The sequence below is a fragment of the Capra hircus genome, chromosome 19 (genome assembly GCF_001704415.2).
Source record: "Capra hircus breed San Clemente chromosome 19, ASM170441v1, whole genome shotgun sequence".
In the NCBI taxonomy this organism is placed as follows: Eukaryota; Metazoa; Chordata; class Mammalia; order Artiodactyla; family Bovidae; genus Capra; species Capra hircus.
The window spans coordinates 21412603-21435120 of NC_030826.1; the positions used below are offsets into that span (position 1 = coordinate 21412603).

General features: G+C 52.9%; 1 protein-coding gene across 1 annotated transcript; it reads right to left on the minus strand.

Annotated features, from left to right (window-relative positions):
- On the minus strand, positions 5944 to 20870 carry TUSC5 (tumor suppressor candidate 5). Its single transcript, XM_005693295.3, has 3 exons — positions 20156 to 20870; positions 10195 to 10327; positions 5944 to 8556 (listed from the first exon to the last, which is right to left on the minus strand). Exons 1-3 carry the CDS (start codon positions 20540 to 20542, stop codon positions 8543 to 8545), a joined length of 534 nt encoding a protein of 177 aa, XP_005693352.2. The 5' UTR covers positions 20543 to 20870; the 3' UTR covers positions 5944 to 8542.

A 22518-nucleotide genomic window follows, 5' to 3' on the forward strand; every position in this document is an offset into this window, starting at 1 on the left:
AAAGAAATTGAATTAGGTCCATAAATCCTGAAATCTCAGGTGGCATAATACACATAAACCCAATCAGTAGCTTGGGGTTGAGGAAGGGGGTGTTCCTGCTCCATGTAGTAATCCAGGGACCCAGGGGCCGCATCTCTGCTGTTTTCAATGACCAGCTTCCAAGTTGTCTTGGGAGTTGACATCCAGTTGGCAGATGGGAGACATGGAGGATTCTGGGGGGTGCGTTTTTAAGGGCCAGGCCTGGAAATGAAGCATGTCACATCCACCCATGTTTACTTGGCCAAAACCTAGTCACATGGCCACATTCAACAGCAAGGGAATCTGGGAAATATAGCTAGGTAGGTGCCCAAGATTCAAAGGGAAATGAGTTCAGTGAAAAGCTAGACTGCCACAGAAACTAGTACATTGAGCAGATTTAGAATAGGGTTAGCAAACTACAACCTACGGGCCAATCACTGTCCACCCCCATGTTATTATAAATAAAGTTTTATTGGAGCACAGTCATACTCCTTTGTGTATTGTCTATAGCTCCTTTGTGCTACAACAACAGAGCTAAGGAGTTGCAACCGAGTCTGCATGGCCTGGAAAGAGCTGAGACGACCAGGATTATTATTATTACTCTTACTATTTGCAGTTTGTTTTTAGTAGCAATTGCTGAAGGGTACAAATTTGCTTGTTTCCTGCTTTGAAAGAGTATTTGCAATCTACTGTCAGACTTGACACTTTTCCCTATGGCCCAGGGCACAGATATCATAAATAGAACTTGTGGAGAAATCCTTCTAAATCAGAGATTGACAGAATTTTTCTGTAAGAGACCAGATAGTAAATATTTTCAGCACATTGAAAGCTGACCCAGAAACCATCTGCCAGTGAGGGTGACAGAATGGGGATGCCTTGCGATGCCACCAAGGACCAGACTGTGGCCGCTTGTGTCCTGGACACCCCAGCATGCTGTCGTCTCCAGGGAAAGTGGAAGGAACTCTGAAATGACTGGGCTTAAGTTTCTGCCACTAGGCAGAATGGAGACAACGGAGAGATGAAGTCAGATATAAAGGAAAAACAAGCAAACCTTTCTTGCACACCTGAGTCTGGCCTGAGACTGTACACAGACATTACCCTTAATAAGTATGTGTTTAGTGCACCTGTGGCTGATTCATGTCAATGTATGGCAAAAACCATCACAGTATTGTAAAGTAATTATCCTCCAATTAAAATAAGTTAATTTTAAAAATAAATAAATACATGTTAAGTGGGACCATTGAACAGAATTTAATGCCAGAGCCACAGCGTCAAGAGACGGGCAGACCCCAACACCCGCAGCCCCTCTGCCTCTCCCCGGAGGCTTTGAAGCCCCTGAAACTGTGCTTTGGAAAAGTTCAGTCAGAGGGAAAACTCCTGGAGGGGTTCTGAGTCATTCTTTTAATATTGCCCCCTTGCCCTATGTTGCCAGCCCTGCTCACCTACACCCACATCCAGGGGTCCCACACTCCTGTTCTCTGACCGCCCCCCACCCCAAACAGCTCATCCAGCATCCAGCAGGAGGAGAACCTGGAGAATCAGCAGGGCCTCCCTGCAAGCCCATTAAACAGAGTGGAGTAAGCCCTGAGCTGGAGGCGGGGAGGAGCCCGGATGCCTCGGGTTTGCCATCCTCATGCTTCCTCCCTGATGAATTATTCATGTCCACAGCCAGGCAGCAGATCAATAATGCAGAAGGAGAAACCCTGGCAGGGCCCAGCTTCTAGCTGACCAGCCCTGCCCGGCAGCTCCAGGGAGGGACAGGGAGGGACCCTCCAGCAACGGGGTGAGGTGGGTAGGCTGGTGGGGGAGGCCATTCAGCTATGCCCGAGGCCTCAGAAATCCAACTGTTTTCAGGGCTCCCGGCTGGGATTGGGCAGCAAATAAAGCAGGAAGGGGGGAACTTTCACAATTTCCACACATCCTCTGCCTGCAGTGGGCCCATCTGATTATTCGTACAGGGGAACCACGTGTACCTGGGCCAACCTCGGGAATAGGAATTTCTGCCACAGCCCCGGGGTGCAAGAGGCACCACAGCTTCTCAAAATCCCTTCCTCATGCTTCCTGCAGGGTATTCATTTTGACTGCGAATAGAAGTTTCCATCAAAGCAGATTTAAAACACCTGCTTGTCTCCTCCAGCTCCGTGCAGGTTCCAGCAGGTGTGTGCAGTAGGGGTGGGGTGACAGGCTGGGGAGGGGAGTAGGGAATTGTGCTTTTGGGGCACACTCACCAACCACACACATACCCATACCCACACTGGGCACATTTTCCACGCTGCAGGCTCACAGGCAAATTTAACAGAGCAAAGGGCTCGTGTGCCCACAGCCCAGAAAGCCAAACTCTGACAGCGGGAGTTTGCAGCGAAGTCAAAGTTTATTGCTTCCCAGGTGGCTCAGTGGTAAAGAATCCACCTGCCGATGCAAGAGACGTGGGCTCAGTCCCTGAGCTGGGAAGATCCCCTGGAGGAGGAAATGGCAACCCACTCCAGGATTCTTGCCTGGAAATTTCTATGGACACAGAGGCCTGGTGGGCATCAGTCCTTGGGGTCACAAAGAGTCCGACCCGATCGAGCACCCAGCCAAGCAGTGGGAGACAAGCCTCAGATCCACTCCAGCTTGGTCGTTGACTTCGTAGTTTTGTTTTGAAAGAGGAAGAACAAACTGGCTGGGGTTAATCATTGTCTTGTGACATTCCTTAATCACAGTTGCAGGAGTCGGCATGTCTCTAGTTTACAATTCTCAAGCCAGGCGATCCGTGGCTCGGGGGTTGGTGAGCTCTTCTTGCCCTGGAGAAACAACCTGAGTCTACAGGTTAATGATAAGCTCTGCTGCTGTTGCTAAGTCGCTTCAGTCGTGTCCGACTCTGTGCGACCCCATAGACGGCAGCCCACGAGGCTCCCCCGTCCCTGAGATTCTCCAGGCAAGAACACTGGAGTGGGTTGCCATTTCCTTCTCCAAATGATAAGCTCTACACCACCAATTTTAGTACATTCGCGTTGATATCTGCAAACAGCAGTCTGAGTCATCTGATTACTGGTTGATTTGTGTTCAGTTAGCTCGGGACTCAGGTCAGAGGGTCAAGAAATGAAAAAGGTTTTGGGGAGAGAGTGATCATAAATTCAGTAAGGGAATTCGGTTTAAGAGGGGACTCACTTCACAAACACTGGCAAGCAGAGTGAAGACCTTGTTTGCTATGAGACCCCCCCCCAACTTATCAGGGGGTTCTCTCAATGTCCTTCTCTTGGCTTCTCAGTATTGCCTAGATTTTCTCCATCGGTTTCAATAGATTTTTGAAAGAAAGGAATGAAAATGGAAATTCCCTGGCAGCCTAATGGTTAGATCTCTGTAGTCTCACTACTAAGGGCCTGAGTTCAATTCCTGGCCAGGGAACTAAGATCCTACAAGCCAAAGGAAAGGAAAACAATTTATTATTTTTAGAGGGAATATAAAAGACCACCCCACCAGAAGATACTGCCACGGGGTAGACCGCAGCCAAGCTGACCCACTTGACCCGGCTTCAGGCGTCTAACCCTGAGTGTCCCCAACTTCAGCAAACATGAACCCCTGGGGATCTTGTGAAAGGGCAGAGATTCCGGTCAGGGTGTGGTCGCAGCATCTGCATCTCTGACCACTCCTGGTGATGCCCATTAATGCTGAGTGGTGAGGCTTGAGAGCCCTGTGGCTCCCACCTCAGATGACTACTGGGGCCACCTGGAAAGCTTTAACAACTCCGAAGTTCAGGCCACACCCCAGACTACTTAAACCTGATTCACTGGGAATGGAAGCCAGGCACCAATGCCACCCAAGCTCCCGGGTGATTCCAGTGAACTGTCTGGCTTTAGAAGCTCACTCATAGACCTTCTCAGCTCACCCTGTTACCTGGAGACTGGGGACCAGAAAGGCTGTGGCTGACCAAGGCGACTCGGCCAGGGAGCGAAGGTTTAAGGCCTGAGCCAGCGAGCTCTCCTGGGCAGGTGGGGTGGTCTCCGGCAGTGGGTCCGTGAGAGGAAGGTCAGGCTGGGGCTGGAGGGGAGCAGGGTCTCCAAGGCTAGCCTGGGTGCCCTTCTAGATTCTAGGTGCTCTTCCAGCTGCAGCATTGCCCATGTATGTCCAGCCCTTGCGGTTCACCAGGACACACCACTGAACCTCCGCCAGCCCTGCGGGTGTGCAGAGCGCAGCACCAGCCTGTTCACAGGCGATGAGTCCAGGTTCAGAGAGGACACAGCCGTCTGCGACCTGAGGCCTTCTGCATTGTGGAAGCGGCAGCTTTTCCCTTGCTGAATCTCAGACACATGTCCCCATCCATTTTAAAGTTTCTAAAGCTGGGTAGTGTCTGAAAAACTGATGGCCATAAAAACTTTCAGATCACCAAGCCAGGCAGTAAAGTGACACACGGCACCACATGGAGAAGGTATCTGGATACCTGCGTGTGATTAAATGGGCAGCCGTTCACTGGTGGCATTTCCTCCTAATTTGGACCCCCCAGGCAGTGCTCAAAATGCCTTTGAAAAGATCACATGCAATGCTGAAGCAAAAAGCTGAAGAGAAATGTGGCCATCACATACCAGGCAGTACACGTAAAGGATGCTGAAATAGCCACCTCCCCACCGCTCGCAGACTCGCTAAGGCGGGAGAGGAAGCTCACGTCAGCAAAGCTTCCATGACTGTCCTGCCTCGTGGGTTCCTGACTCTATGACCTTGGACAAATCACTTGGCCTTGCTCAGCTTCATTTTCTTCTTAGGAAAATGGGATGACACACCTCATGGGGAGTAATGTGAGGATTAAATGAGATGTGTGTGTCTGTGTGTGTGTGTGTTCAATTGTGTCCAACTCTTTGCAAGCCCATGGATTGTAGCCCACCAGGCTTCTGTGTCGATGGGATTTCCCAGGCAAGAATACTGGAGTAGGTTGCCATCTCTGCCTCCAGGGGATCTTCCCCTCCCAGGGATCGAACCCAAATCTCCTGCATTGGCAGGCGTATTCGTTACCACTGAGCCACCTGGGAAGCCCCACGAAATGAGACAATTGGCACAAAACACAGAGCCCAGCACCCGGCACATGAGAAGCGCTCCCCTGGACCCTGGTCTAGCTGGAAAGAATTTCCCCAAGGAGACGCAGCTAATAAGTGCAGGGGCAGGATTTGAACCCAGGCAGGCTAGTCCCAACTCCCACCGCCTGGGCTGCCCTGTGGTTCCTGGGGCTCTCTCTGCTTACCTGCCCCGCCCTAGTGCGATGCCCTTCCCTCCCGCTTCCCCCAGCCTCTTGCCCTCAGTATAAACAGCTTATCGGGGTCACGTGGCAAGTCCTTCCTTTCCTGCTGACTGCCCAGCCCAGTGGCTCTGCCTACGCCCAGCTCCCCACTCCTAAAGCCCTTGCCCCCTTCCACCATCAAGCAGTCATCCTGGAATAGATTCTCCCTGTGCACCCTGCCCCCTACCACACACACAACTAACTCACCTTCTTTCCATGGGGCTCTACTCTCCAGGCAGAAGAGATGGCAGCAAGAAGCCAACTTTGGGGTCAGACCTAGGGACACAGTTCACCAACATTTCTTCACTACCTTCTGTATGGCCAAGTCCTGCGTGACCCAGGTCGAGTGTCTGAACCTCTCTGAGCCTTGGTTTACCAGCCTGAACCCCAGGATAACACTAGTGATTCCCTCAGATGGCCATGTGGATTCATCAGGGTTTGCAAAATGTCCAGCACAGCCTCCTGACCTCCCCTTCAACTCCTGAGGTCTTTGTCCAGAAGAAACAGCCAAGGAAAGACCAGCACTCCCTGGAGAACTAAGTCTAGGCGAGGGCAAATGGCTTGCCCAAGGGAATGCTTCATGCCGGCAACAGAGCCCCTGGATTGCCAGGCTCCCCAGTGCCCCCCAGTTTGTTTGGAGCCCCTTGAGCCCAGCAGCACAAACACACAGGTCCTTGATGGGCAGTCAGCTTTATTTCTTTCCATGCAGAGAAATACAGAGACGAGAACTGGTAAGTGGGGGCTGGTGGGGGGTGGTGCTTGCTGTTCCCTAGGGGGCCTGGGCAGGGGCTGGTTCAGCACCACAAGCCAGAGGGCCACGGTGTTCATGCAGCCAGTGCTGGACCCACGATGGAGCTGGGAGGCAGGGCCACTGTCCCTTCGTCTTCACCAAGGCCTGGGGGTGTCAGGCGCCCTGTGGGTGAGGGACAATGAGGAGCTTCTCTCCCAGTCTTACTTCCAAAGGGTTTCCTGTCCTCAGATCCTTGGCTCCTCTTTGCCAGAAGGGCCAGCCTCTGGACAAAACTCAAGTCATTCTTGCCCAAATGGAAGGGTGCTCCTGCAGCTGTCTGCAGCGGCTTCTCTCTTTCTCTCCTATTCTGGGTTTGGAGGAGGAGCCAGTGAGGGTCTGCTTTCATGGGTGTGAGTATGGACAGCGGGACAGGGTGTGTGTGATGGTCCCGGAGCACACAGAGGCCACAGCCTTGCCTCTGTCCATGAGACCACGCCTAAGCAGTCTCGTTCACTGCTGTCGTCTCCCTGGGGGGCTGAAGCTGGGGACCCCTTGGGGCCTACCAGGAGACACTCACTCATGACCCCTCCTTCCTGAGCTGGGGCCTGTGAATGTCAGATTCACAGACCACCTAACTCCCCTGGCCTGAACTTGAAAGTGACACAAAGACTCTGGGTTCATCCCCATCCTTCCCCAACAAACAGGGGCATCTCTGTTTTGGCTTCAAAGGCCCCATGAAGCAGATCCAGCAGGCCCCTCCTTTAGGGGCGAGAGAGGCTGGGGTTATTCCCAGGTGGGGCACTGACGCAGGAATGCCAGCCCCAGAGGGATCTACACGGTACTCCTGGGCCCTGAACCCGCCCTTCAGTTCCCCTCCATCACACAGGCCCTCCTAGAAGGCTCAGAGCGGCACCCAGGACCCAGAGCTCTCCCCGGAAGACAGAGCCTCCAACAGTCTCCCTCCCCAGGAACCCCTGAGGAGGGTGTGGGAGACAGGCAGGAGCCCTAAAAGGAGGCATGAGGGTGCTGATCAGGTGCAGAGATAACATGCTCAGCCAACTTGGAGCCAATCTGCCCTCCCAGCCTCCTGGAACCCTGGCTGCTAGGCAGGGCATCCTGAGGTGGGGGGTGCCCAGAGCATCACATTACCCAGGGCTTGGGGGCTGCAGTCAGCTGGGAAAGTGGGAGCAGGAAAGACCTAGGGGGACGTCTGAGGGGCCCTGCTTCACTCCGGTGTCCCATTAGGTCCTGAGACACAGGCCACGGTGTCCAGGCCCCTGATTCTGGACATGTGTGTTCTCAAGCCCAGGGTTCCTGAAGACAGGACCCTTCAGCCAGGCTCTTCCCTCTCTCTTGAAATTCTCTAGAACCAGCAAACAACAAACCTTCATAAAAACTCTTGGACCCACATCCCTAAAGGAGGCAGAGACATCCCAAAGGGCCTGGGAGGCTATAGGAATTTCCCCCAGGAGTGGTCCCAGGGCCGGCTCCGGGGAAAACCTTTGCTGTTAGTGGCTGGTCAGAGGCGCAGAGTGAGGCGTAGCGCATCAGGGGCAGTTGGGGTGGGAGCTGGGAGCCATGCCCCGCCTGAGCCACTCTGCGTGAGGACCTTCAGCCCCTGTGCACAGGGACCCTGAGCCCCTCCACATGGGACACTGAGTTTGTGCTCCAACCAGGTGGTCCCCGAATGTGAGCTCAGGCCTGAGTTCCTCTTCACTAGCCAACCTGGAGATGGAATCAGGGCCCTGGGAGTTCTTGATTGGTGCCCCAGACTGCAGCCCAGGTAGGGAACAAGAGGCAGACTTGGGTCATACTGGGAGATGTTCTGGGACCGGGCTTCTCAACCGAGATGCTCCTGAGGCTGAAATGTTTGAGAAGAGGTCCATGGGTCATGCTGTCTGCATTTCTGTCTTTACCAACACTCCTGGTGGTACCCTCATCCTGCGATGAAGGATTTAAGGGTGGCTGTTGCCTCTTTCCAGGACAGCTACATGTCCCATGTGTCCGACGGGTTCCAGGGCAGGTGCTAAGCAGCAGTTCAGCCTCTGAGCTCAGGGCACCGGCTGGGATTGTTGCAGGCATGTGCCACAAGGCATGCAGACCGTCTTTTTTTCATCCCACCTCAAGAAAAATAGAAAAGATAAAGTCTGTGTCTTTGCTCTTGGTCATCAGACACACAGGGACTCTCTCCCCACCGTGGTCTCGCTGGCGGGAGTGGTTTATTCTCACTCTGGCAGTATATGCCTGCTTGGCCAGTCCCAGGAAACCACGGGGATGAGAAACCAACCAGAACCCCGGGGGTTAAAATACCGGGACGTGCCCAGGAGACTGGACCACATTATTCATCTGTTTCAGAGTCCTTTTCCTTTCCTTTCTTCCTCTCATTTTCCGCCATTTGATATGGGCTAGCAATGGGGTGACTTGGGGGTTTCCCTCCAAGTTTGTGCTTTTCGAGCTGGGGGATCGTCCTGTCCTCCGTGAGGCGTGTGGGTAGAGCTCTTCAACGGGCTGGGGCCGCCTCTGCTTGCGCCGCTCCCTAGTTAGTTTCATTTCTTCGGAACTGTAAAGAAAAGAACAGTGATAGAAGGACGGAGCTCAGAACACGGGATCTCCCGGTCCCTTTTTGGAGGATATGGGTTTTTGATTCCTAGGGGAAAATGGTAACAGAGGTGATTCAGTTTGAGGTTCCGGGGGGAAGTAAACTCCTGCCAAGGAGAGGACTGGAGTCTCAGTGATTGTTTCAGAAGTGGGCCCAGTGACCCCTGAGGCTAGACCCACTCCTGCTTGAATGTTTTAGTGAAAGCTAAACAGACCCCTTGCAAATTTGAGTTCAGCAGTTGTTACTTGCCATGGAATGTAACACAGGCTTCCCCGTTGCCTCAGATGGTAAAGAATCCACCTGCCAATACAGGAGACCCAGGTTTGATCCCTGGGTCTGGAAGATCTCCCGGAGAAGGGAATGGCAACCCTCTCCAGTATTCTTCCCTGGAGAACCCCATGGACTACAGTGGGCTTACCATTCATGTGTCTGCAGAGTCAGCTAACACTAACACACATGGAAAGGGTCATGGGTCAGCTTCAAGCGGAGCAAGACAGGGAGACTGAGGCACTGGAAAGCGATGCTGAGGCTCGTGCCCTGGGCTAGTGAGCTCCCGCCTCGCAGGGACCTGCATGCCTCTCAAACTTTGTGGAACATGCTTCTGCTCAAACAGGTGAAGGGGGGACCTGTATTTTTGAACCCAGGCCAGCTGATTACAAACCTGAACTCTTCCCTCTCATATGAAGCCATGACCCTACAGCCAAATCTCAGGATTTCTGCCCCAAGATGAACACTCTATATTCTAGGCCAGTACCTCCCAAACTTTAATGATGGGGTTGGGAATCTTACTACAGTGCAGATTTTTATTCGGCGGGTCTGGGTGGGGAATGAGATTCCATATTTACAACCTGTTCCCAGTATCAGCAGCCAAGCTGCTGGTCCATAGAGCACAGGTGGTGGCGCAAGGTCTTTAGGGGAAAAGCGTAGGTTGGTCACTAAAGGGGCAGAGATGGTTGGAGGCTTCCAATACGAGTGTGTGATTAGAGGGAAATGGACAATACTGACCTGCAGAGCCCAGAAATTCTCAAAGCTGCTGGGCTTTGTGAGTAGCACATTTGTAAAGGTTGGTCACCTTGCTTGGATAGCTTGCCTGGACCACCTTTGGGTGTTCCTGAAAGTCTCACTTCCTGACTTCCAGCACAGGCATGGTTTACTTCCAGTAAGACCTGACTGTCTCATCAGGGATGCTGTGTGGCAAGCCCCCAGGTTACAAGTCAGAGTCACTTGCGCTATCTCAGGTGATGCTCACAAAAGCCTCTGTGCTGGAGGTGTCTTCCTCCCACTTTCGACAAAAAAACCCCAAGGCTCAACCAGACAGACCCTGGTGCAGGACCATCAGAGCCGAGACTGGAACTTGTGGCCTCTGCCTCCTGGGCCTGTGCTCTTCCCGTGACCTTTCCTGGGGATCTACTCTCCGGCCATTGGAGAGTCAGAAAGCCAGTCCCACTCAGCCGGTCCCTGCAGGAGACTGGAGAGCTTGCTTTTCTGGGGTGTGAGGTGAAGGCTGTGGCGCCCACATGCTCTTACCCTCCTCCCCACCACCACCCCTGTCCCGGGTGGTCCTCACACCAAGGGAGCCGGGGTGCCGCTGGGCCTCACCTGCAAAGTTGACAGTCACAGCCACGATGATGATGATGATCCCCATGATGATGAAGGTGATGCTGAGCATCCCGGCCAGGCGGCCCAGCCTCCGGGCCCCGTCCAGGTCCCCCTGTTGCACGCTGCTTCGAGACTGCAGAGAGAGGGTGGTAGAAACCCTGTCCTCAGCAGCCTTGCAGGGGCCCCCTTGCCTGAGCCGCCGAACACATCCCGGTCCCCGCTGCAGCCCACACTTGAGCAGCTCCCCCAGGGGAGAGGCAGAGGCCTCCTTCAGGAGAAATGGCCTGGACTCAAGTGGCCAGACCTCTTGTGGGGATCCCTAACCAAGCTTGCCCATTGTTGGCTCGGGACAGCTGGAAACATAACCGAGCAATGCCGGGCATTATCTCAGGATCTCAGTTCCCCAACCAGAGATGGAACCCATGCCCCCTGCAGTGGAAGCACGGAGTCTTAACCACTGGACTGCCAGGGAAGTCCCCAGGGTGTTATCTCAGGACAGGGATGGGCAGGATGGTACAGTAGAGACTGCGGGCCTGGGAGGGTGAACCATGTCCAGGCCATGCTGAGCTGGTAGGAAAGATAAGCCAGGCCCCCTAGGACCCCCACCCAAGGCTCACTCCTGTAGCCGCACTAAGGCAGCCTCTGTGACTTTTTCTACGGCCCAACATACCTGCCTCCTTTCCTCTGTGAGCCCCCTCTTCCCATAAAAGGAAAGAAATCACTGGTCCTCCCTCCCCCAGTTTCCCACCCACATCACAAGCCCACTTCCCAGATCACACTGGAAAGGTGAGGTGTCTTAAGTTTGAACCAGGAAGGCTGGGGCTGGGGTGCAGCCATGGATGGTTTCACAGGGACTGTATCTGATTATTATTATCCTCAGTGAGCTCAACTTCTCTGGGCCCTATTTGGTTGAGTTAAATCAGGTGGGTACAAGGAGGGGGATGAACAGAGGATGTAGAGACAGAGGGTATCCCGAGGGGCCTGGGAGTGGCTCAGTAGGAGGTATGTCCCAAGCTTATCCCTGGAGACCCCTCACCACTGCCCAGGGCTGGCTGGTGACCTCTAGATTCCTCCAGCTCTGGAACTTGGACCACTAGAGCAGAAACAGGAAGGAGTCCACTAAAGGTGGTGACTGCTTTCACATCTTGGTTTTTTTACTATTAATTTATTTAGCTGCACCACGTCTTAACTGTGGGATGCAGGATCATTTTTAGTTGTAGCACGGGGGATCTTGTTCCCTGACCAGGAATCGAACCTAGGCTCTCTGCTTTTGGAGCACAGAGTCTGAGCCACTGGACCAGTGAGGAAGTCCCTATTTGGTTACTTTATGTTCTGATTATTGGAAGCTCCTGAGTTCAGCATGGAAGGGTCAGGTACCTTGATGATGATGGTGAACAACGATGATGAAGCCTTATTGAGCCCTTGTTTTGTGTCACGCAGCTTGTTAACGCCTGTGCCTAAATTACCTCGTTTAGGCTCTGAATCATCCTGTGAGACTGGCGGTGTTGCCCACTTTTGAAGAAGCTGAAGTTCAGAGCAGCACCCCTCCCATCTGTGTTCTCTTCAGTGGTGCACCTGGGTCCTACCTTCATCTCTCAGAATTCTAACTGATCCCTCAGCCCCATCCCCTGGTTCCCTCTGCCAAGCTCCTTCCAGGCCAGCACCACCTGCCCGCTGCAGCATGCCCTCTCTCCCTTTGCCCCAAACCACAGCTTCCTACTTCCCAGATCTGCTCCTTGCCTAGTTCTCCTCCTTCCTCTTGCTTAAGCCCCAATTATTATAAACAGCCTAGAGTTCTCCCACTGAGTCATAGCTCCCCTCCCATCCCAACATAGTAATTAATTTCCTCCCCTAGTCAATTCCATTGCAACTGTCCTCTGGAGCTTTGCTGCACCTGCCTTAGTTCCAGGTGTCACTTGTCACTCAAGCCAAGGCAACAGCCTCATGAAGATGCCCCCCTGGCTCCAAGCTCTCTTCCTCTCCTTTCTACCCCCCACACCACCAGTCCATCCTGCAGAAACTCATGCCAGGCCTGGTGCTAGGCCTCTGGGAGGCAGCAGTGAACAAGCGAGCCCCGAGCTGTTATGCTCATGGAGCTTGCATCCCGGTGGGGGCAGCAGGGCACCATCATGACCCCACAAAAGTAAAATTGCAACTGTGGGTAGTGTTTCAAAGAAGAGGTACCTGGTGCTATGAGAGTTTGTAAAAGGGGAGAGTTGGGGAACACTTCCTAAAGGGAGGATATTTGGATTGAGATAGGAGATTGGAAAGATGCTAAAGCTGAAGCTTCAGTACTTTGGCTACCTGATGCGAAGAGCCGACTCATTGGAAAAGACCCTGATGCTGGGAAAGATTGAGGGCAGGAGAAGGGGGTGACAGGGGACAAGATGGTTGGATGGCATCATCAACTCAATGGGCATGAGTTTGAGCAAACTCCAGGAGATGGTGAAGGATGGGGAAGCCTGGTGTGCTGCAGTCCACAGGATTGCAGAGTCAGACACGACTGAGCAACTGAACAACAAGACGAGAGATGAGTCAGAATTAAGTATATTTTTTTCAAAAGGAAGAAGAGTATTCTGGGCAGAGAGAATAGCATGTGCAAAGGCCCTGGGGGAGGCCCTACATGGCAAATACGTAGATGATCAATAAATTGTTATTGACCTAAGGGAGCAGGCAGGACTAGACAAAGGCCAGTGTGGCTGGAGACAGTGAGGAAGAGGAGGCTGCAGAGGTGGGCAAGGCCAGGCCAGATAGGGCTCTGCCCACACTGGAAGGAGGTTGGTCCTTATCCCAGAACAATGAGAGCCAGTGAGGATGGAAAAGTAGGGGCAGAGGATGGTAGGACTGGATACAAGTTTCCAAAAGACCTCTACCCCTGCCATACCCCAGCTGTTGTGGGGGATCTGAAGAGAGTTAAGAGCTGATATAAAAGCTCAGAGAGATAATGGTGGCTAAGGCAGTCACTCTTCCTCAGTATCTCCCGTGGCCTCCCATTGTCTGCCGAACAAAGTCCAAACTCAGGTTATCCTTGCATTTCCTGGTTTGAGCCTCTGCTATTCTCTTCCACGACCTCTGGACCTGAGCTACTCAGGGTATGAGCACTGACTTGCTTTTGCTCATGCTATTTCTTCTGCCTGCATTCCCGCTCCCCCATAACACCACACGTCCAAATCCTCTCCATCCTTCAATGGCGGGCTCCAATTCCACCTCCTCTGTGAAGCCCACCAAGATACCTCCACTGCAATGGTCATCCTTAGCATCGTCTGAACATTTACCTCATGTCAGGAACTATGCAAGCTCAAGTCCAGACCTCAGTCTCTCTGCTCCCCAGGGACATTAGGGCACCAGCTCTCCTTGGTCTTCCCACCCTCTCCTTCTTAACTGTATCTTTTTCTCTCCTGTCTTGAAGAAATCCTCTCTTTGTCTCACCCAGTTGTAAGCTCCCTGCTGCCTACAGGACCAAATCCAGATTCCATTTTGTGACAGGTGGCCCCCTCCTGATTTGGCATTTCTCCGCTTCTGCAGCTGCTTCACCACCTGCATGGTGGTCTGAGCTCCAGCTCCGCATCTGTAAAGCCTCCTAATGACAATCCCTGCCTCATAGGAGTGGTAGAGGATAAAAGGCTCTAACAGCTGGCAGCTCAGGTCACTGAACTCAGGACATCAACACCAAGTCAACAATGGGAGGGAAAGGGAGCAACAGGCAGAAAGACTTCTGGGATTTCTAGGAAGTTCAAGTTCTGAAATCCAGGAGCTACCTTGAATCATAATCAAGGGACTCATTGTCGGCTGTAAGTATGGCCTTGGTGGGGGGAAGGGCAGAGGCTTTGAGATGTGTCCTGCACCCCCCCACCCCCATTTTTCAGAAAAACAGTTGTCTGTGCAGCAATGATTCAGGACCATGGAGAGAGGCACACGTGTAGCTTCTTGGGTATGAGAGGTGAGGAGGAAAGGTGAGAGAGATGTTTTTTCAGTTACACTGAACCCAGTCGCACTTCTTTATCCACAGAGTGATCAATGATACATGCCTTCAAGCATGAGGGGTGCCATTAAGGAGACACCCTGGGAATGGCCAGATGGATCAGAGCAGACCTAATCGTGGCTGCTTTGTGGTGTCAGGCACGTTATACATTCTGTCCAATGTAAATATCACAACTATTTTGTAAATCTTGGCTTTCAGATCTGTAAAATGGAGGGAAAGTAATTGCCTCTAAGTATGCAGCCCTGCCTTTATTATTATTATTATTTTGGCCATACCACATGGAATGCAAGATCTTAGTGCTCCCACCAGGGATCAAACTGTGCCCCGAGCAGTGGAAGCACAGAGTCCTAACCACTGGACCGCCAGGGAAGTCTGGAGCCCTGCTTCTACCCGAGAAGTTCTCCACTGCTAGCTGGCCCTCATTTCTGAAGTTCCTCCCCACCCGCCATGAGTTACCAAATGAAGGATCCGTAAGAAAACCCTCATTTCTTTTTTTGAGTAGATTACCAGCTGCTCTCCATCCCTATTGGTTGCATCATCTTCCTCTTACACAAAACAGCTCAAATTGAAGACACAATATAATAATTGCAGTAATGGTCATAATGACTGAATTAATAGATCGTTTGTGATCGCAGGGGTTGTGGGAATGGTGAGTGAGAAAACGATTTATGAACTCAGGTTAATACATCAGTGAGGAAAGACGCTGAAAACAAGTGTGAGTGTGGGGAAAGGATGGTGGGGGCGGGGAGGATGGGGTGAAGAGGATGCTGAGGACAACTGCCAGAGGCTGAAACCAGCCAGAGGAAGGAGGCTACAGATCTCAGGAAAGCGCTTCCTCCACCCATGAGGCTCAGGCCAAGGCCCAGCAGACCACAAGAGAAGAGGCAAGATGTGCCAGGGTCCAGGGCCCATGGTTAAGACTCTGTGCTTCCACTGCAGGGGGCAGGGGTTCAGTCCCCACTTGGGGAAGTAAGATCCCACAAGCCGCACAGCGCGGCCAAAAACAAACAGAAAGGACGTGCCAGGACTGATCAGTTATCAGCCCTTCCACAGAGATCAAGCACCTCCCAGCTTCTGAAAGCCGAAAGGTGCGCTTCTCCGTGCCTTCTTTGCATCATTCTCTCTGCCAACGTGCAATTCATCCTGAAAGGCCCCTTCTGGGCTGTAGCATGCTTAGCCATGTCCGACTCTTTGCAACCCCATGGACTGTACTCTGCCAGGCTCCTCTGTCCAAGGGGAGTCTCCAGGCAAGAATACTGGGTTGGGTAGCCATGCTCTCCTCCAGGGTATCTTCCCAAGCCAGGGATTGAACCCAGGCCTCCCGCATTGCAGGCGGATTCTTTACTGTCTGAATCACCAAGAAACCCTGAAATGCCCTGACTGCAGGTTAACTCCTCCATTGCTTGAGAGAAGGGACAGATTGGTGGGGGGAACGCCCTAGAGGAGGAGTCAGGGTGGCTGCAGTGGTGGATGGGAGCAGCTGGGGAGATTTAGGGGCTTGAGACAGCAGCAGTTTACCAGCGGTTTCAGAAGTCTGTTAATATCTAAAGCTATATGCCTGCATGCCAGCTGACTATCAGCCCTGGTCAGGGCATAGCACTCTCATTGAGGAAAGGGATAAATCATAAATGAATGAAAATGAGCCTGCAACACATCAGTTAAATAATTAACTTGTCAAAAATGCCTAAGTAAGGAAGCGATGAAGCCACTCTGGATCTCCGCATCGCTCCCACATGCTGTGGGAACAACTTACAGAGAGGCTGCCACCAAAACCACAGACAGGGCTGCCCACCTCCTCTGGGGATGCAATGAGGGGTGAGACTCCATTATATCCAAATTGCTAAAAGCCACGTTTGCCTGAAAGCCAGATTGGGGCAGGACCCCAGTCTCTGGGATCTAATGCCTGATGATCTGAGGTAGAGCTGATGTAATAATAATAGAGATATACACAATAATAATAACAGAATGCACTTGAATCATCCTGAAACCATCCCCCACCCCCTGGTCCATGGAAAAGTTGTTTTCCATGAAACCAGTCCCTGGTGCCAAAAAGGTTGGGGACCACAGCTCTGGGGGTTTGCTCTTTCCTCTGACATTGCAGTTTCATTCAGCATTAATAATAACAGCAACCACTTCCATTTATTAAGCATTTACTATGTGCCAGGCTCTGGCACACTCATTAGCTCATTTAATTCTCCCAACAGCCCTAGGAGGTAGATGGTTTTATTATACATATTTTATGGATGAGGAAACTGGAGCTAAGGAAGGAAGCTGAGTGGTTTGGATATGGTCATGTGCCTTAAAAGGGATAGAGATGTGATACACACCCAAGTGTATCTGATGCTTGCTTGATCAGCAACTGAAGGCTCGCTGCTTGGGGTCCAGCATCTCTCATTGACAGGAGTCCTTGCTGGATCAGGAAGCATGGTTATTTCTCAGCTTGACAGAAAGTAAAATGGATGATGCCAGCCTTGCCCTGACTATCCCAGGAGGCTTACAGGAGGTTGTGGGGCTGAGCAGGGCCAGGTCTGGATACCTGTGATCACAGCTCCTGAGATAGAGCCCCTGGTCCCAGCCCTGGTCTCAGCTGGCCCCTGTCAAAGCCACAGTGGGAAGAATGCTTGGTGATCCATTAGTCTTCCACCGATGGAGCGAGCGACAGGGAGGAGGCCACTGGGAGGCAGGGGAGAAAAAGAGAGAAGGGGATTATTCCCTCCCTGCAAAAATGCCCAGAAGATTTGGCTTCCCTGGGAGGGACATGCCGTCCTTGTTGCAGAGGTAGATGCAGGGTGGGGCAGGTGAAGAGAACGCTGGATCAGGAGCCAGCTGATGTGCCTCTTACCAGTTGTGTGAGCAAAGGCAAGGCACTGCTCTGCATGCCTCAGTTGCCTCATCTGTTAAATGGGAATGATCAACCAGACTCTGCCAGCCTCATATTACAACATGCTCTGCGGACAGTGAGCTCTAGCCAGGGTGTCAGGGCTGCAGGTCTCCTTCCTCCCTGGAGTCAAGGGCTTGATCTTTCACTTGGTAACCAGCGAGGAGACATCAGGTGAGGAGCTTTGAAGTCTGTTGCCAGACCTGGAGACACCAGCATAGAGACTTAACTCTCTTTCCTCACTTTCTGGCTCTCCTTCACCCCTGTTGCTATCTGAGTGGGACCACGTGTTTCAACTCTAAATAAATATCTGACCCCCTCTCTCCCTGGGGCATGGGAGTGTCCTATGAACTAGAAAAGTGAATATCACAACAAAGCTACTCACACAAATGTTTTGGTTTCTCAGTACATAAAAAAGTTACATTTATACCTTACTGTAGTCTATTAAGCGTGCAATAACATTATGTGTAAAAAAACAATGTATCGACCTTAATTTTAAAATCTTGCTTAAAAATGCTAACCCTTGGGACATCCCTGGGAATCTGGTGGTTAAAACTTTGCCTTCCAATGCAGGGGTTTCCTGTTCAATCCCTGGTCAGTGAACTAAAATCCCACATGACTGGAGGCCAAACAACCAAAACATAAAAGCAGAAGCAATGTTGTAACAAATTCAGTACAGACTTTAAAAACACGTGCGTGCTAAGTCGCTTCAGTCTTGTCCAACTCTTTGGACCGTATGGACCGTAGCCCGCCTGGCTCCTCTGTCCATGGGGATTCTTCAGGCAAGAATACTGGAGCGGGTTGCCATTTCCTCCTCCAGGGGATCTTGCCAGCCCAGGGACTGAACCTGCATTTCCTGTATTGGCAGGCAGATTCTTTTCCACTAGTGCCACCTGGGAAGCCCCGAATGGTATGCTATGTAAATTTGATTTCAAAGCTCTAAAAGAAAAAACCCAACACCAGGGAGACACTGGCCTAGTTTTCTGCCTCCACATCCTAGCGCTTACTATGTGCCGGGTGCTTTCGCACTTTGCATGGCTCAAAGCGGTGTGCTTTAGGCGCTCAGTCATGTCCGACTCTGTGATCCTTTGGACTGTAGCTCGCCAGGCTCCTCTGTCCATGGGCTTTTTCAGGCAAGAATACTGGAGTGGGTTGCCATTTCCTTCTCCAGGGGATCTTCCCGACTCAGGGATCAAACCTGCATCACCTGTGTCCCCTGCATTGGAGGCCGATTCTTTATCACTGCGCCATTGGGAAAGCCCCTTGTGTGGCTCATACAACTCTATAGTTTAGGTATTATGTTGACACCCATTTTGCAGATGGGAATACTGAGAATAGAGGTTTGAGTGACTTGCCTGAGGTCGCACAATACCTTGTGGTTTTGTCTAGCGTGAGCACTTCTTGCAATGTGTTGTAAGGATCTGTTTACAGATTTCTCCCCACTGGACAGGAGGCTTGTGGGAATTGGTGATGGTGTCTATTTTAGCACCATATTCCCTGCCCCAGGCCTGGCAACCATCAGACCTGATTCAAGAACCCAAGATGGATGTAGAAATGCACCAGGGGTAGGTTCAGCGGTCCCACAGCTGTGGGCCCAGGTTTCCTTTGACAAAGGCAGCTTTTACCCAGCTCACACTCTGCCACCCCCACCAGAAGATGGATTTTAGCAACTGTTTTCTCCTGGACCCTTGTCTGCTTTCCCTCCCCAAAGCTGGTCTCCCGCACGGGGCTTCTCCCAGTAACCAAGAGCTTGTCCCTACCCAGAGCCACGGCGATCCCTGTGGTCCAGCTCCACCTCCAGCTGCCCCCCAAGAGCCACAGGCAGCACAGGAATTTCCTCAAAGGCCTTGCCCAGCCCTGGCTCTTGTTCCCACACAAATTAGCCAATTGCTGGGACCTGAGAATGTTGTCAGTTTCCCCCTAAAGCCCTGGCAGGTGGTGCTGGGGATTGGGGAAGGTGCCCTTGGCTGGAAACTGGGCCTCCGTGAAGTGGAGAGAGATGTATAAGGAAATAAGGGTTTTCTCAGAGGACAGCGTGGCAGCAGGAAAGACCACATCTCCTGGGGACTGGATGACGGATAACTCAATAGCGGAGTCCCTCCAGGGACAAGCAGTCACTGTCTCCCCTCTCAGTGTACTATCCCCTGCTCCTAACATTCTGAAAGTCATTCCCTGCCAGCCTCTCTCTCTGTCTGTCTCTCTCAACTTCCTGAAATATGAGATTCACTTGCCAATAGCTACCAACATTTCCTGGGGCTCCTCTGCCAGCAGCCCAATCCCAACAGCTTGGATTGGAGACGATCGAAGGTTATATACTCAAAACCCTACAACACAAGCATGGGAGATGCAAAGATGAGCCCCCATGCCCCTGATACAGGGGCAGCCGTGCCCTCTGATACACATGCGTTCCCACCTGTGGCCCAGACCACCCCTCCCGCCCCTGCAGGAAGACAGATATTGAAATCAGTACAAAGGCAAGGCCCAGAGGGCCCTAGCAAGAAGTTCCCCCCAGAGGAGCAGCCCTGGCAGGGCTGGCCCCTGGGGCCCGCAGTCCATGGCAGGGAAGCTACTGCTCGCTCTTGGAAACCAGAGTTGCCAGAAGCTGTTAGAACACCCAGGAGGCCCTGGGGATGGGGTGGGGTGGGGAGGTGATGCCTGGCTCCCCTCCTGCGAACACAGGGCCCTGAGACCCCATATTGGCTGCAGTCTCTGCTGATTCACAGCCCCACTCAGGAACGACTCCTTGCGACAAAGCCCCCGGCCCCTGCAAAGGCCGGACCCCCAAGCTGGCTGTCCTTTCTGGGCAGAATTTAGCTCTGGGCACCTCTCTGGGATCCCCTTCCCAGCAGGGATGTGTGCAAAGTCAAGCTGTGATGTCCAGGAGCAGAGATGAAGGAGGACAGGAAACTGAAGCTCCGGGGGCGCTGGACCCCTCTCCAAGGGGGAGTAATAGGCCGGCTAAGACGGGGAGTCTCCCCTCCCCACCCCCTGGGATCCCAGTTCTTCTCTCAACACCCTAGCTAGGGTAACTGGTGCCTGCCAGGGAAGCATGGCTGCTGACCAAAACCAGCCCCGACCCTGCAATGAAGAGCAGCACTTACCATGATGGAAAAGATGAGGGGCATGAGGTTGAGGGGCCAGACGGGGCAGAAGCAGGAGGTGATGGCAAGGATGAGATAATCTTTGGGAACTTCTCCGTCCTGGGCATACGAGGTGGTGGCCGTGGAGGACGCCCGCCTGGAGCTGGCCCGGGAGGACGAGAGGGGGTGCAAGGCCTCCCGGTGCCCCTCTGATATCACCTTGAAGGGCAGGCTGTGGCCATTCTGCTCCAGGTCCAGAGGCCCCGAGAGGGACTTGGACTGCTTCAGGGGCTTATCATCCTGGCCCCCGACCTGCACAAGGAGCTTCTCCATCTCTGGCAGGTCCAGGGGTGAAGCAGTGCCTGGTTCCCGCGCCGGGGAAAACTGAGGCTGTCCGGGGTTGGCCATGCTGGCCTGGGCCTTGGGCTGCTCCAGCTCCAGGATGGGATGAGGGGCTTCCGAGGGACCTCAGCGCACCATTCCTTGGCCCGGACTGGAGGCCTACAGGTCAGGGGCAGACGTGTCACCCAGGAGAGCCAGGACCAGCCGGGGGGCTGGGAAGGTCGGCTTCTCCAGGCCAGCTGAACTCAGAGGCGGCGGCCAGCCTGCCGCCCCGTGGAGCTCCAGGAAGCTGGAGCCTTCAGCCCCATTCAAGTTTGAGGCCAACCTCGCTGGTGCTGCCAACAGCTCAGATGGGCGGGGAAGGAGCAGAAAGCAGCTTCAGGAGCAGAGAGGAGACTGCTCCTCTCCTGAGTGAGGCTCGGGCTAAGTCAGGGAGGCTCTGTGTGTGTGTGTGTGTGTGTGTGTGTGTGTGTGTGTGTGTACACAACACCCAGCCTCCCTCCCTCCCTGCCCTCCTCAGAGATGCTTTTCAATTCACTTCTCCCCAGAGAACCACCCAGCAGCATTCTGCCTCTGCCCCAGCCCAGCCCTGCCCAGGTGGCTTGGACCAGCCTCTGGCTCCCGCTGCGGACCCAGGACCCCTCCTCTGCACTGGGGGCTCTGGATGGGGAAGAAAGGCAAAGTGGGTCCAAATGGGTGTGCCTTTCCCTGTCCTGGGAGACTGAGCCCTCGGCTCCTCTTCTCCTGGAGCAGGCTCCCGCTTCTCCTATCTGCTGTGAAACACTGAACTCTGGACCTATTGCATCCCACCTTGAACCTGAACCCCTGCAAGCCCCAGAGATGTCCAGACCAGAGCCAGGCTCCAAGCTCTGGAGGGAGGGGTAGAGTGAGTACTCGTGGGGCCCCTGGAGGAGGATTGTGTCTGCACTCTCTGAATGGGTGTCTGAGCAGCTCCCGAAGGGTGGCAGAGGGGCTGTTAGGGAGGAGCGTTGACCCCATCTCACGGCCCTTAGGGCTTTTCTGAGGTGCTTTTAAAGAGCCAGCAAAGATCCTTCTGCTTCAGGAGCTCCTTGGGGAAGATGCCAGCTTGAAGGGCTGCAGTCTTGGCTGCCTGTCCCATCTCTCTTAGTTCTCTCACGTCTCCTCCGTTTCTGCCACCTTCTCTATTCTCTGCATCTCTTTCTAAAACCCCGATCTCCCGGCTTACGTGGTCTTATAAGGTGACCCAGAACCACCAGGGTTTGTGTGTGCATCTGGATGCTTGTCTGTGGTTTGGAGGAGGACATAGGTCATGTATCGGGATAGGGGTGAGAAATTAGAGGTGAGAAGGAGTCTCAGAGGTTGTGGAGTTCATTTGAGATCAGAGGTTAGGAAACCAAAACCCAGACTCATTTCAAACTGTATCCCAATTAGGCATGAATCCATCACATCCAGAAACTGGTTTGGAGCAAGATGAGCCATTTTAGCAGAAAAAAGTATCTTTGAATTGTGTATCACACTGGCTTCAGAAATGCTGCTTCCAGCAAGAGCCAAGACAAGGTGGAAGAGGGTGTGATGGGCAGAGAATGGTGAGCTGGCCACAAAGGGGAAGAAGAGACTGGGCAAGGGGAGTGAACTGGGCCCTTTTGCCCAGGAACTTCTAGAAACATGCTTTTAAAATAAGAGACCTTCAGGAATTCCCTGGCAGTCCAGTGGTTAGGACTCCAAGCTCTCACTGCAGAGGGCCTGGGTTCAATCCCTGGTTGCGGAACTAAGGTCCCGCAAGCTTTGAGGCAGGGCCCAAAATTTAAAAAACTAAAAAAAATTTTTAAATAAGAGACCTTCTGCAGATGGTGGCAGTTTGGATGCCCAAGGGTCCTAGACTCTAAGTCAGTGTCCAGCTTGGCCAGAATTCCATGTTACAATCTAGAAGCTCACTCTTGGTGGGGAGGACTCAGGCCCTATGGACCTACCACTAAACAGCCTAACCAGGCCAGTTCCATAGCCAGCAGCCAAATCTGGCTATAGAGCCCCTGAAATGTGGCTCATCCACACTGAGATAT